The sequence below is a fragment of the Sycon ciliatum genome, chromosome 7 (assembly GCF_964019385.1).
Source record: "Sycon ciliatum chromosome 7, ocSycCili1.1, whole genome shotgun sequence".
NCBI classification, from domain to species: Eukaryota; Metazoa; Porifera; class Calcarea; order Leucosolenida; family Sycettidae; genus Sycon; species Sycon ciliatum.
In genome coordinates, this window is record NC_088649.1 from 35,603,485 (window position 1) to 35,617,351 (window position 13,867).

The following is a 13,867-nucleotide window of genomic DNA, read 5'->3' on the forward strand; positions in this document are numbered from 1 at the left end:
TGTACAGATTAGTATCGGCTATAGCGTTGGTCTTTGATTGGCAACATGTATTACTATACGCGATGTATTACTACAAGCGATAGACCACCGTACACATCATGCATGGTACCAAACAGATCGTGGCACGCAGTGCCAGGCCCAGTATACCATGGTACACTGCATGCACTAGTGCTAGCTAGCTGTGGTCCAGCACTGAGCACAGTGTGGAAACTCTCGCAGAAACTTCCGGTCCCCGAAGTCTATCTTCGGCCACCAACTGTTACTTTTTGAAGATCCAGGTAACCATGGTAACAACGCCGAACCAACGAAATAAAATGTGAGCCAGCATGGAACGGTGGAGGTGCGCACACGCACACATTCCATACCTTACCCTACCGTCCACAATGTTACAACAAATATTCTTCATCGAAGCAAGAGTCCATGTCTGTGTCGAAGAGTAACGCTGGACTTTCACCGGACATTGACCATTGTGTAAGACCAGCTAACTAGCAGCCAACGCTGATGGCTGACTCGCCACGATGCCGTTCTTGGGATTGGGAGGAAGCTGAGCTTTCTCCAGATGAGCTTTTGGCGGAGTCCTCTGTCTAGCTCTGATGTAGTGATGATAGTGACGTCCTCGAGTTGGAAACTGCAGATCCTGCCGCGATAGCGAGGAAGCGGTCTTTTCAGAAAACAGCTATTACCAAGTCCGAAAATGTTTCCAAAAGGACGCGAGTAGCTCATGGACAGAGCACTAAAGTGGCCATCAGTGCCGAAACACGGGTGCGGGAGTTCGCAGATGAGCCGCTCAAAAGCGACTGTGGCAAGTTAGTGTACCTGGTATGCCATACAACATTGTCAGGGAAGAAGAGTATAATCATGTCCCATATTGCTACCGCGAGACGCAAACAAGGAAAGTCCCGTTTGGAGAGGGAAACTCAGAGGCAGAAGCTGGTCAAGGAGTCCTTCTTGGCGTATCAGAAACGACTTGGGAAGGCTCTAGCTGGCACCGGTCTTACTGAGGCCGTTAGTTCAGCCGAGTCTCAGCGGCGGATCCAGATTGTGCGTTCTATGTTGCAAGCAGGAATCCCACTCGCAAAGGTTGATTACTTACGACCGCTTTTGGAGTCTGACAGAAACGAAAGATTGACTGACTCGAGCGACTTGTCACTCTACGTGCCGTTCCTCCTAGACGAGGAAGTGAAGCAGCTGAAGGAAGAACTGACAGAGGCCCGGTTTAATTCCGTAGTATTTGATGGAAGCACTCACCTTGGGGAGGCATTGGTAATAGTGATAAGATATGTGGATTCAAGCTGGTCGCTCCAGCAGCGCCTCATTCGTCTTCACGTCCTGGCAAAGAGCCTCAACGGCTCCCAATTGGCAAGGGAAGTCATCACCTGCCTGTCAACGCAATATCAAATTGCCCCCGACATGCTAATAGCCGCAATGCGAGATGGTGCCGCTGTTAACGGAGCTGCCTTGACAAAAGTAAAGGATGTCATGTTTACCTGATATTGTATTATGTGTTTATCATAGCATGGGTGCAATATTATAGCGTTTTTCTTAGCCTAATACCGCAAGGTTCAGGTGTTTATATTCCATCCCGCGGAGCATTACCAGCATTATTTGGAGCATTATCAGCATTATTTGGAGCATTATATGGCCTTTTGTGGAGCATTACTGAGAGCATTATATCCCATATTACCGAGCATTATCCGCCAACACCTAGCGACCACTCTCGGTCGCAGAATGCAGCCGCAAAGCGTCGCGTTCCCTCCCTTCAATTAATTTTCTACGACAGGACACAAGCGCATGTAATGAAGAATGGCTCCTGACTTTGGGATAATATCCATTAGCAGCTTACAGTTGCGCCACACCTAGATTTCGGAGATCACTGTTCGATCTCGTCTCATCGCCGATCAAGCATACATGCTTGATCATCAACGCCGGGCCAGGACTTTAGAAAACCACTTGGTCGCTGTGTTGTCTAGTACTAGTAGTAATAGAGTAGTCTACGATATTTCTCTTGTTTCAGTGAAATTTCAGTCAATTCTCTGCAGTACGTATGTCTCCTTCGAATAGCACTACTTCAGGCAATGTCGACCAATTCATTGCCTTGCCAATTGTTTCTTTCAGGCAGTTACTGTTTGTAAAAGTCATAATGACTCAAAGTTGATTCAGTTGAATAGAGTTTGGTGTAATTCTATTCTTCTATGCGTACATCTTGTTACACCCTTCATTCCTATTACCGCTACATCAACAATATCAACAACATTGTGAACTTGTGTCGCAGGCTCCTCTTCGTGGCGGGAGCACGTTGACAAGTCAATGGCAAGTCTGCTTTCTTCACGAACAACTCTAGTTTCCATTCCTGTGCTTTTTTTAGGAGTGGTCCGTTGAGACACACAAGTAAACTACCGTACTGGCAATATATATGGTCGCAGTGAGGCCATGGAGCGTTACATTGGCACATGTTTACCGCACGCAGGGCGTTACATGCAAAGTCGCACAGGAGCCGTTACACAGGTTTCTATATTGCCGCAGTCCTTTTTTTGCTATTGCCGCATCACTTTTTGCTATTGCCGCATCATTTTTTTCCTATTGCCGCATCATTTTTTGCAAACTGCAATGAAAAGATCGCCGCACCCCGCCGGACGCGCGTTACGAACGCAACGAAAATTTGTCGCACTAGCCTGGTCGCGGGTTACGCCGCACGCTCACTAGCGACGGTCGACCACGAGGAATCAAACTGCGTCCACTCAGCAATGACGAAAGACCGAAGTGGATGCCCGAGAAGATGCTCAGCTGGGCTCTTGCCAGACGGACCGGGCGTATTCCGCCACTCCAGTAGACCACGACGAAATGCATCTGTGTCGAGATTGCCATTTGACGAGGTCTTGAGCAGCAAGCGCTTCATGGCTTTCACTGCGGCTTCCGCATGTCCATTACTCTGGGGATAATGCGGGGAAGAGGATACGCGTTGCACTTGCCAACGGCTACAGAAGTCGGCAAACTTCTTCGATGCAAACTGGGGGCCACCGTCGGTGCACAGTACAGCAGGCACACCCAGATCGGCAAACCAACGACGACAAGCGAGAATGACATCGTGTGATGACGTGGTCCTGCCGGTTCGAACAACGCACGGCCAACCAGTCAGACGGTCGACATAAACAAGAAACTCATAGCCTTGGCAAGAGAACAGATCAGCGGACACAAACTCGAACGGTAGAGTAGGATGACGGTCATTCATCGGTGGTTCGGCTGACTGTGACGACTGGAATTCTCGACACGCGGAACAGGCACGGACAAGGGTGTCTATGTCGGCGGTGAGACCAGGCCAATACACGAGCTGTCGGGCGCGAGCCTTGGTACGGACGAGACCTTGATGTGAGGCATGAAGATTAGCGAGAACACGTTGACGCATGGCCAAGGGAACGAGAATGCGTTGGCCTTTCATGACGATGCCCTGGTCCACTGACAGGTGTTCACGTCCATTCCAGAAGGGTTGTAGTGGAGCATCCAAATCACGCTGCCGAGCGGGAAAACCATGCAGAACGCACTGGACAAGAGACTGATAGACTGGATCAGCTGAGGCGGCTGCTCGAAGTTCAGCAAACTTCAGGTTGGGGTGAGGACCATCATCACGGAGCATGCACACACGGATGCTGCGGCAATGAAGAGCAGGGGCTTCGCCGAGTTCATCATCTGAAGACGGGATGCCGACGGGATTGCGAGACAGCGCATCAGCAAACGCGTGATCAGAGCCTTTTCGCCAGGAAGCGTGCACTTGAAACGACTGCAGCTTCAGGCGAAGACGGAGAAGGCGAGGATTCTCGATCTGATCTAGAGAATACGCGTTGATAATCGGGATCAACGGACGGTGATCAGTGATCAGATCAAATAGGGTGCCGGATAAGTACAACTTGCACTTGTGCACAGCCCAAACGACGGCGAGCATCTCAAGCTCAACAACAGCATAGCGAGATTCGGCGTCAGAGAGGTAGCGGGAGCCACACTGGATGATTCGCCACTTATCATCCTGCTTCTGCCACAGAACGAAGCCGAGACCACGTAGTGCAGAGGCATCAGTCTCCAGACGGAGGTCGTGTCCATGCTGGTAGAAGGCCAGGATAGGAGGAGACAGCAGAGTAGACTTGGTCTTCTCGAACGCAACAGTGTGGTTGGCATCCCAGACAAACTCACGGGTCGTCTTCAACAGACCACGAAGCGGAGTGGTGCAGGCGGCGAGGTGTGGTGAGAACTCGCTACACTGGTTCACCAGGCCAAGAAACGAACGCAAATCAGTGCGGTTCGCAGGAATGTCAAAATCGCGAATAGCCGCTGCCTTGTCATCGTCAACAACCCAGCCGTCTGGACTGACAATGTAGCCGCAGAAATGGATGTGACGTGACGCAAAGGTGAATTTGGACGGGCTCAGAGTAATGCCATGCTGTCGAGCACACAGCAGGATGTCACGAACATGGGTGACATGGGAGGCAAAGTCGTCATCATAGGCCAGGCAATCATCTACAACCTTGGCGAAATTCGGGATTGCATCGAACGCAGCATCAGTGCGGCAGTTGAAAACATCCCCGGCGGAAATCAGGCCTTGAGGGTTGCGTAGGAAACGATACCTGCCGTATGGGGTGATGAATGTGGTCATTGGACATGCCTGCTCACTCAGTGGGATTTGCCAGTATCCGTGCCTTGCATCAAGCTTGGTGAGGAACTGTGCCGATCCAATACCAGAAACCACATCGCGAGCGGTGCGAACAGGGTGGGCTGGTCTCAGGACTTGGTCATTCAATCGTTTGAAATCGACGGTGAGGCGTTTCTCAGTGGTACCTTTCTTGTCGACGAGCACAATCGGGTGACACCATTCACTAGGCTCACTGACAGGCTCGATTATGCCATCGACAACCATTGTGTCCAGTTGTGACTTGACCTGGTCACGAAACGCGTACGGAATCGGGCGTGCGGTATGGACACATGACGGCTTAGCATCTGGCTGAAGTTGGATGTCCATCGGAGGACCTGCCATCGCCTTCAAGCCAGTGTCGGAAAACACGTCCGAGAACTCCTGCAGTAGCTCATCGCGAACACGAGCGATATCAGCAGAGCTAGGATTGACAACAGGCTTTGATACAGCACGGACCTTAGGTGGCGCGGCAGCATTAGCAGCAGGGTACTGTGCAGGCCAATCTGACGGGAGGAGCTGGAGTGCACTCAAGGACGAACGTGATAGAAGAGCATCGTCCAGACCCTTGTACACGTGGATTACGGTGCTGTGTTGTACTTCGCCAACCTGAAGTGAAGCACGAATACTGCCGGCGTTCTGCAACTGCTCTCCAGATGCCGCTAGGACGCACTCTGGGTCATGGTCGAGGTTCTCGGGGAACCCGCCAAGCAGTTCGAGATGATGCTCGCCAATGGCATCGACGTCACTGCCAGTATCAGGGACCCAGGGTAGCGTGACTGCCTCATCCTCAGTGGCTAAACGGGTGGACACACGCACTGTAGGCTGCGCAGCAAGACGAGTACGCTGCAACTTCAGTTGGCCCACATGCTTCACGTTCCGGTCCGATTGTGACGACGACCTACACATAGCGAGAAAGTGACCAGTCTTGCCACAGCCATTACATTTCTTGCCGCTGGCAGGGCAACTAGACTTTGTGTGCGGGCTCCGGCCGCAATTGGGGCACTTCTTGTGTGTGTCGCTTCCTGACGAGGGAGCGGGTGCAGATGGCAATACAGGTTCAGACATCTTGCTGCCAGGCTGTCCCTGTCGGGATTGTTGCTTACTGCGTTGGTACGCGGACCGCCGCACAGCATTGAGCTGGCTGGTGGACGGGATACTGCTGCTCGTCGTGGTAGCCGCTTCCTCCGCCCGGCAAATTGTGACTGCGTCGTTCAGGGTCAAGTCCTTGGCAGACAATAGCTTGTGCCGGGTAGCGTCGTCACCAATTCCAATGACAATCCTGTCACGCAGGGTGTCAGCACGCACACGTGTCAGGCTTGTGCGACAGGTACTACATGTGTGTGCTGAACATTGTGAGCACAAAACAACGTCCGGAAAATCACAGCTAGTGTGTAATTCTTTCAACGAAGTGTAAAAAGAATCGAAAGACTCGCCTTTCGACTGACACCTATCGTAAAATGCGATACGATCCAGGAGTGGGTTGCGCTGCCGTCGCAAATATTCCTTGACTGCAGAAATCACATCGTCCGCATCGGGATTCGGAGAAGTCACGATAATACCCTCGCGGAGAAATCTGCGTAGCTCCTCATCAAGAGCTTGCCGCAGCGAGGATACTCTGGTCTCACGGCTCTGGGCTGACAGGTGCTGGCACTCATAATAGTCTCGCCACATTTCCTGCCATGCCGTGAAGTCGGCTAATGTCGAGGACGACAGTAAAATCGGTCGCTCCGCAGAGACAGGCTTTGGAGCTGGTGATGTGGTGCTGGGTTGCACGGGTTGTTGTGTTGGTTGTGTCAGTCGTTGTATAGTTTGTTGGAACAGGTCAGCCATTTTACGTTCCCTCTCCTCTGAGGACTTCATTTGTGCCGCCAACATCGCGGTCAGGGCAACAATGTCAGGAGCAGGGTCTGAGTCGGACATCGTGGTCGCAACCTACGCAAATGCTGGTATCACGAACAAACTACAAAAAAATCGGCCAGTGCGCAACACAACGAGGTGCAAACACAAAGCACGAGAAACTAAACACACAGGTGAGTTCTACAAGGAACGAACAGTTCACTGCGCCATGATATGTCTACAGATAGCAAGAAGACATTTATTATAAAACAAATCTGAAGAGAAGGAAAACACAACTGAAGAGGCAAAACACATGAAGCACGGAAGTATCTCCCAAGCCAAGCAAGCATGCCGTTATGGTGCGAGGTCATACAACTGTGGTACAAATCTAGTACGGGAGTACATGAACTACAGGTCAAATATGGCATGGGGGAATCCATATACATCATCACCCTGCGTTACGCGTTACGCGGCAACATATTATTGTCTGTGTGTACACTTTACGCCCCACACGATACTGTACTTGTATTTGCCACACAGTCACGAAGTGGTGTATGTGAACATCACGACTTGGGTTTCATCCACCTCCTCTCTTTTGCAATGTAGTCAGTGCACACACAGGATCCTCTGGCCCAGTTGGTGATTTATTCACACGCCCCACGGTCGCAGCGGCGTAACGAACACACTTTCTCACAGCGTTGCCATACCCAACAAACACTCTGCGAATAGACAGATTTACTCGAGCTTGTTCTTGAAGCAAGGGCACAACTCGGAGCGAGAGCAGCAAGCGAGTATACATGTGCTTGTTGTGTGCACGCCTGTTTACTAGTAGACGGCAATGTAAACATTGGGCAGAGAACCTCTAACGTCTACTTCCCCCGCGGCTAGACTCAGCCTGAAGGTTACGTTTGCCTACAGCTACTATCTCTGCTGCCGGACCTACAAGATTAGTTTCCCGCATGAAGCATATAATTATTATGTTGCATGGCCGGCAGGTCTTACACAAGAACCTTATGGCCAGCTCATGCTCAGTTCAACTCACCTGCTTGCGCTGATGAAGCTAGCGGGAGGTACCAAGTTGTTTCGGAATTACGTAACACTAACGGCAGGACTCCAATGAAAGCCGTGCCCTGGTGCTCTGTACGGCTCTGCGCTGTGGATAGTCCAGGTGGAACAAGAAGGACCGGGGATATTGTTGTTGTTGTTGTTGTTCAGTCTAGTCTGATACGAGTACCGACTGTCGACTGTCAGCACACACTCAGATGATATGCAGGCGTGCGGCATGGGTCCCCTCCCGTGTCCGGCATTTCGAATAATTTGGAACTGTCGCTGCTCATCCGGGTGTGTAGCGCTCTTTACGCGGTGCACCACCAGGCTGTGGCGTGCATGCAGGGGAGGCCACGGGTCTGGTACCGGTAGGCAGGTGGACGTCCGTATGCTGCAGGCCTTATGTGTGGAGCACATGCTGGGCACGCAGGTCGCTGATGATCACATCAGGGTCTTTCTCCGTGCATGGGACTAATCAAAAGGTATACATACATCGGGTCCACACGCGTTACATTCTGGCTACATGCATAAACGACGCTATGCGCCGTCTCTAATTCCGGAATGCATCATCACACGTTCTGTGGCATGCGGATTCTGCCCTGGCCAGCCATGGGCCTAGTTTTCAGCACACCTACATGCGCACATTAGTACCACACCAGGACGTCAGCTCATCCCAACGGGGAACAGGAAAGTGATCTTTGTATCCTTGGGACTTCTTATGCCTGTACTATAGTTCAGTATGGATCAATACACCCGTGCTCCGAACAATGTCCGTAATAAGCGAAGAGTATGTCTTATCAGGATACGTACTAAGACAACAATACTTAGTGTGTTTCACTGCCATACTAGTACTAGTAATTCATTTGCTTCAGTGCTAGCCATGCCGATGGGGGCTTCAGCGAAAACGCTGACACATGGATGACGTGACGTTACCTCACCCGTGCCTGGTGCGCCCGGGCGGCCTGGCTCTCTCTTCGTTGAGGACTTGATCTCCAAGACTGACGCAGGTTTGGTGCAGCTAACCGCACGGTCATAGCGTTTGCAGTTGTTCGAATGGCAATGGCGGGAAGCAGCAAGGATGATCTCAGAGAGCGTGCACGAACGAAGAACGTAAACATAGCTGATGACCGTGATGAAGAACAGGACCCTCTGGTACCTGGCACCTGGTTCCGAGACGCAATCCCAACCAATCAAGAATGACATTGAACGTGTTTACAGGATTTTTGGCTACTAGGTTCATTCAGTTTGGTCATGACTCACAAGCCCTCTGCCACAATCGCACGGTCTACAGCACAAAAAAAGAGAAGTATGCCTGGCATACAACACTACTGTGTCCTACGTTTACAAATTGATCCTCATCAGCCATTGGTATCACTGAAGCATGAATATAACTTAGTAGCATTTTGTTATAAGAAGAGAGGTAAGAAAATATCGATGTCCCAGGACTTGCTGAGAACTGGATGTTGATCCTCAATGTGCAAAGCTTTACGCATGCATCTTTGAGCCATAGCTTCTCGCACATAACCCAAATTTAAATATTCCGATCAATATCCAGTATGGGCTATAACCGGTGACAGGCGAGGATTGGGAGAAGTGAGTGTGCAATGGGGGTGATATGGGGGTTTCATCAACGCAGAGTTGCACCTCTTTCTAGTTTACTGTACTTGGGAGTACTACTACAGTACTAGTGAAGTACTTCGAATTACTGGTACTTAGTAGATCTACTGTAGTTAGCATTTGAAGACTGGAAGTCTGGTATCCAGTGGTATCGGCTGAAGATTAGTTGAAACTACAGTCTATACAGTGCGAGTGTAGATGTTGTGAATGTGAGTGTGAACTGAGTGTGAATGTGAGTGTGAACTGAGTGTGAATGTGAGTGTGAACTGAGGTTTAGAGGTGCCGACTACTGTATGACCGGCGCTATTTATAGAAAAGAAAAGGACCAAGGCACTACAAGTTACGCTACAATGTCCACTGACACCACCAGCAGCTACTAAACACTGATTAGCTCATGCGATAACATTGCACGACACCGACCGATGGTACTGATGTTCTACAACTAACTGCATTAGAGCGTAACTTGAAGTTTCTTGGCCCTTTTCTTTTCTATAAATTTATCCTTGGCTCTCCATCCGAGTCCACCGGTGTTATTATCAAAATTGATAACTTTCTGTGGTGCTTGGACGCGGAGAGTGAGTTTGAATTGAAGTAGAGAAAAGTGAAGTTTGTACACTGGGTTATTGTTGCAGGGTTCACTCAATCAGATATCTGTCAAAAGATATCTGATTGTCGCCACTATTTTCCCAGGTCGAATGTTTATCTTTATAAAAACGCGAAACATGCGAAACCTTATTTTATTTTTTTGATCAGAAAGAGAAGGAGAGAGATAGAAAATGTATCCCCGTGTATACTTGGAGGAAGTTGTGCTTGTTCGTGACAGTGCTCAACACACCAAGGTGCAGAGCCGCCGAGTACACACACTTGAGAGGAATCAAAAGCGTTTCTGCTGTAACTCTGAGTTTCACGGTTGTAGCCGATCACCAGACAGCAACTTTTTTCTTTCTTTTTTTTGCCTGTTGCTGTCTGATGTTCGGCTAAAACCGTGAAACTCAGAGTTACAGCAGAAACGCTTTTGATTCCTCTCAAGTATGTCAACAACAAGAAGAAATGGCTGATGCTTGTGGAACATTGTGCTGCGCTCGCGTAGTTGTTCTTACTGCGATACGTTCTAACAATATTCAGATGCCTTTTGTTGGCTCTTCTGCCTGGATTTCATTGACAGATGCGTTAAGCCCTTGGATCCTTCCATGAGTGACATGCGAACTGTAACTATTTTTTATTAAGTGTGTGTACCCGAGTATCCATGGATATGGAACCAGTACCGGTACAGTAAGGATAACGTTACATGCTCATGTTTCGTTTTCTCAAGACACCGGCACATGCACAGCGCGTTCGGATCACTATCCCAACACGACGTACGACACTTGATGAGCACGAATAGCGATCCGAGGAATGCGACGCTAGCTGTCATTCCTATGCTTGTAAGTCAGAACTTGACAGGGCAGATGTCAAACCCCGTGGCGGGATAAGTATTGCTTCACCTTTGTCACTCGCAGTCCCAGTACTGAACTGAGCCGCCCTAGTCCTTGTGCATTCCTATGCTTGTAAGTCAGAACTTGACAGGGCAGATGTCAAACCCCGTGGCGGGATAAGTATTGCTTCATCTTTGTCATTCGCAGTCCCAGTACTGAACTGAGCCGCTCTAGTCCTTGATGCACGTAATTTGAAGATGAGAAGAAGTAGCGGCCACCCGGCCATTATGGAATCCAATACACCACACCACCACATTGCGCTCTTGGCCGATCCAAACTCTGCACTCACATCACCATCACCACAGTAATTTGAAGATGGTGGAGATAATACAATAGTGTACATGACCATTGTACGAGTGTGCGGCACGGTTGTACACGGGGATTATCTTGGAACGCTCAGGTCGACAAACGTGTACATTTAATAGCAACCATTCAACAGCTTGCAAGGCTGATGAATTGACCGCCAATATTTTTAGCCTGGTATCCACCACACAGCTGCTGAAATGACTTTTTCTGGCCAGTGAATCCCTATTTTTCATTTTTCCATTTTTTCTTTTTTCTTTTTTTTCTTTTTCTACATACACACCACACCACATACTCCGGCATACACTGGCTGTTGGTAACCACCCAGGAGAATGAAAGAAAAGTCAGGAAGAGTCTGAGAAAGAGAAGAAAGACGTGTGTGACCTTAATCGTCGGGAATGGAACCCGCAACCTATCAATTGGAAATCGCTGCACATACCACTACACCATATGGGACACACACAACCACACACACACACACACGCACACACACACACACACACACACACACACACACACACACACACACACACACACACACACACTCTCTCTCTCTCTCTCTCTCTCCTCAACCATTCTACCTCACCTTCTCTTGTCTTTATCGCACTAAATCACCCCCTTCTTTTAGGCTATGGTGCGCAAGCTCACGTTAACGCCGAGACCATAGGTCGGTGTTGTGGGCTTGCCTCACCAGCACACGCTTGCTTTGCAGCCCCTTCTCACCCTGCTGTGTTGTCATTGTATACTCTGTTGTCTTCTCCCCTTCTGACGAGTAGGTTGTGTACTTAGTAAAAAATAAAAAAATAACAAATTGTCATTGTGTTGCTGGAAAATTCAGGGCAGACGGCACTGCGTGGGTCATGTACGTGTAGGCTTCACTTCATGAGTTCAAGTTACTAACTTTAGGGAGGGAGTAGATCACGTGGTACCCGGACACTCCATCTTTACATGATTGTATTACAGTCATGTATGTGTAGATTCGCATGGACATGTCCGGTGCTGCTGTGCATCTACGATCCCACAGCTCACCGACTGCAAATACAAGGATTGCAGATAATTTCGTCAGAGTGTGACTGGCCGCGTGGCCCAACGGATAAGGCGCCTGACTACGAATCAGGAGATTCCAGGTTCGAATCCTGGCGTGGTCGCTTTTTTTCTTCATTTTTCTTTTTCTCATGCAAATTTTCACCAGTTGTAGTGTTCCGGGTGCTGAGTCGAATGGTGTTGGTCCGAGGAAGTTGCGACGGTCCCCTCCTTCTTTTTTTCCCAATCGAACCCGCGCACTTCCACCGAAACTGGGTGACTGCGCCCTACTAGATGGGGATTTGTATGCAAAATCTCACTAAAAGTGCTATGTCTTTCGTATAAAAGCACGGATGACGGCGATTGGCCCATATGTTGTAGTCTTTTGGACGCTGAGTCGACTGGTTTTGGTCCGAAAATGCTGCGATGCAGCGTTCCTCCTTTATTCCCAATCGAACATGGTTGAAGAAGCGGTCACGTGCTCCTGGGTGCCCAAATCACCTGGTCACCACGCCAGCACGGCAGCAGGCGACAACTTTCACCAAGACGGCAAGAGTACATAACCCCCCAGATAAGAGTGTGCAACGCCGATCCAGCTCTGTGTAGGGTCTTGGTCGAGCGGAATCGGATCTTCTGATGTCATGCGTACACTTCACACCAGCGCAAGGCCGGTCTCGAGGCAGGGCACCATTGTTTTTGATCCAAGAGTACCCGCGACTCCCCGGGTTCCCCTCAGATGTGTACCGTATTATGACGCATGTACGCAAGCGGCAAAGATCCGATTCCTTTTTTTTTTTTTTTTTTACGGTAGGTAATTTTTTTTTTTTTTTTTTAGTCTTTGGCACCTATGATCAGGGGATCGGGATGGCCCACGCCTGGTAAAAAAAAACAAAAACAAAAAAAAACAATGAGAAGTTGCGTACAAATCGTGTACAAACTAAACAGACTATGGATTCGAACATAACAGAGTGGAAAACCGGAATCCGAGAAAACGATAACATGCAAAATCATGAAAAAGTGGGGGGGGGGGGGTACTGAAGCAGAACAGTAGCCAAACACACCACGGATAGTTACCGAAAGCACTCTGCAGCAGCAAGGACCACAGAAGCATCAGAGTCAATGACTCTCTGGCGGGCATCTTGAGACCGTGGCCTGCGGTGACCACGGAGGCTGGCATTGGAGGCACGAACAAGAGAAAAGGAAACCCTTGACCTAATAAAGGCAAGAAGTGAGGAGAAGGGCTCCTTTCTCTTGTCGGCGAGCATAGAGGCGACACGCTTGAAAAAAGCGGAGGCGGACTTGCCGTAGCCGCCGGAAGCGCTGAACACAATGGGAGAAAAAGACGCGTGTTCAACTTCCCGGACGCGTTCTTCGTACGCGCGCCTTTTCTCGGCCTCATGCTTCCGGTAGGTGGCTGTGATGGACTGTTGGCGGTTGGAGCGGGCGTGCGGGTTGAATACCCGGATGTCCAGTAGTGCCCGTTCGAAACGTCCACCCCAGACACCCGATGCGGCCACATCTGGCGGAGCGGTGACGGAAGGTCTCACCGGTTAGCGGCTGGAGATGTGGCTCGACCTGGACATCATGGGCCACTTCACGCAGGAGAGATGCGGTGAGATCCCGAAGGTCATTATGCCGCATGGCGGGGTAGCCACCAGTTGGGCAAGACAGCGCGTGTTCCGGTGAAAACGCTTTGCCGCACACACATTCTGTTGGCAGGCCTGGAGGGGTCCAACCATACCGTAGGCAGAGAGCGTCCCAGAACGCCTGCTTGTGTAGGTTGAAACCATACTGACGAAGGGGCCGACAGGTCAACCAGCTGGAGGCGCCCTTTTCAGCAGCAAGATTCAGGGTGCGCTCTGTGGTGCTGGTGGAGGTGGCAATGACC

At 50.0% G+C, this 13,867-nt stretch overlaps 2 protein-coding genes and 1 non-coding gene across 3 annotated transcripts in view; 1 reads left to right on the forward strand and 2 right to left on the reverse strand.

Annotated features, from left to right (window-relative positions):
• LOC135821428 (uncharacterized) overlaps positions 1-7,903 on the reverse strand; it is a 45,409-nt gene extending 37,506 nt beyond the window's left edge. The window contains exon 1 of the mRNA XM_065334493.1: positions 7,557-7,903. The gene's annotated coding sequence lies outside the window, so the exon portion shown is untranslated. The remainder of the gene's footprint in view (positions 1-7,556) is intronic.
• Positions 2,684-6,598, reverse strand: LOC135821892 (uncharacterized protein K02A2.6-like). Its single transcript, XM_065334889.1, has one exon. The coding sequence runs from the start codon at positions 6,596-6,598 to the stop codon at positions 2,684-2,686; it is 3,915 nt and encodes a 1,304-aa protein (XP_065190961.1).
• Positions 7,904-12,031: 4,128 nt separating the features above from the next.
• On the forward strand, positions 12,032-12,104 carry Trnar-acg (transfer RNA arginine (anticodon ACG)). The gene has a single exon. It is a non-coding gene; the product is annotated as a tRNA-Arg (tRNA).
• Positions 12,105-13,867: the final 1,763 nt, after the last annotated feature.

Excerpts from the sequence above, each read along its gene's own strand:
- LOC135821892 (XM_065334889.1), bottom strand. The coding sequence starts at position 6,598 with ATGTCCGACTCAGACCCTGCTCCTGACATTGTTGCCCTGACCGCGATG.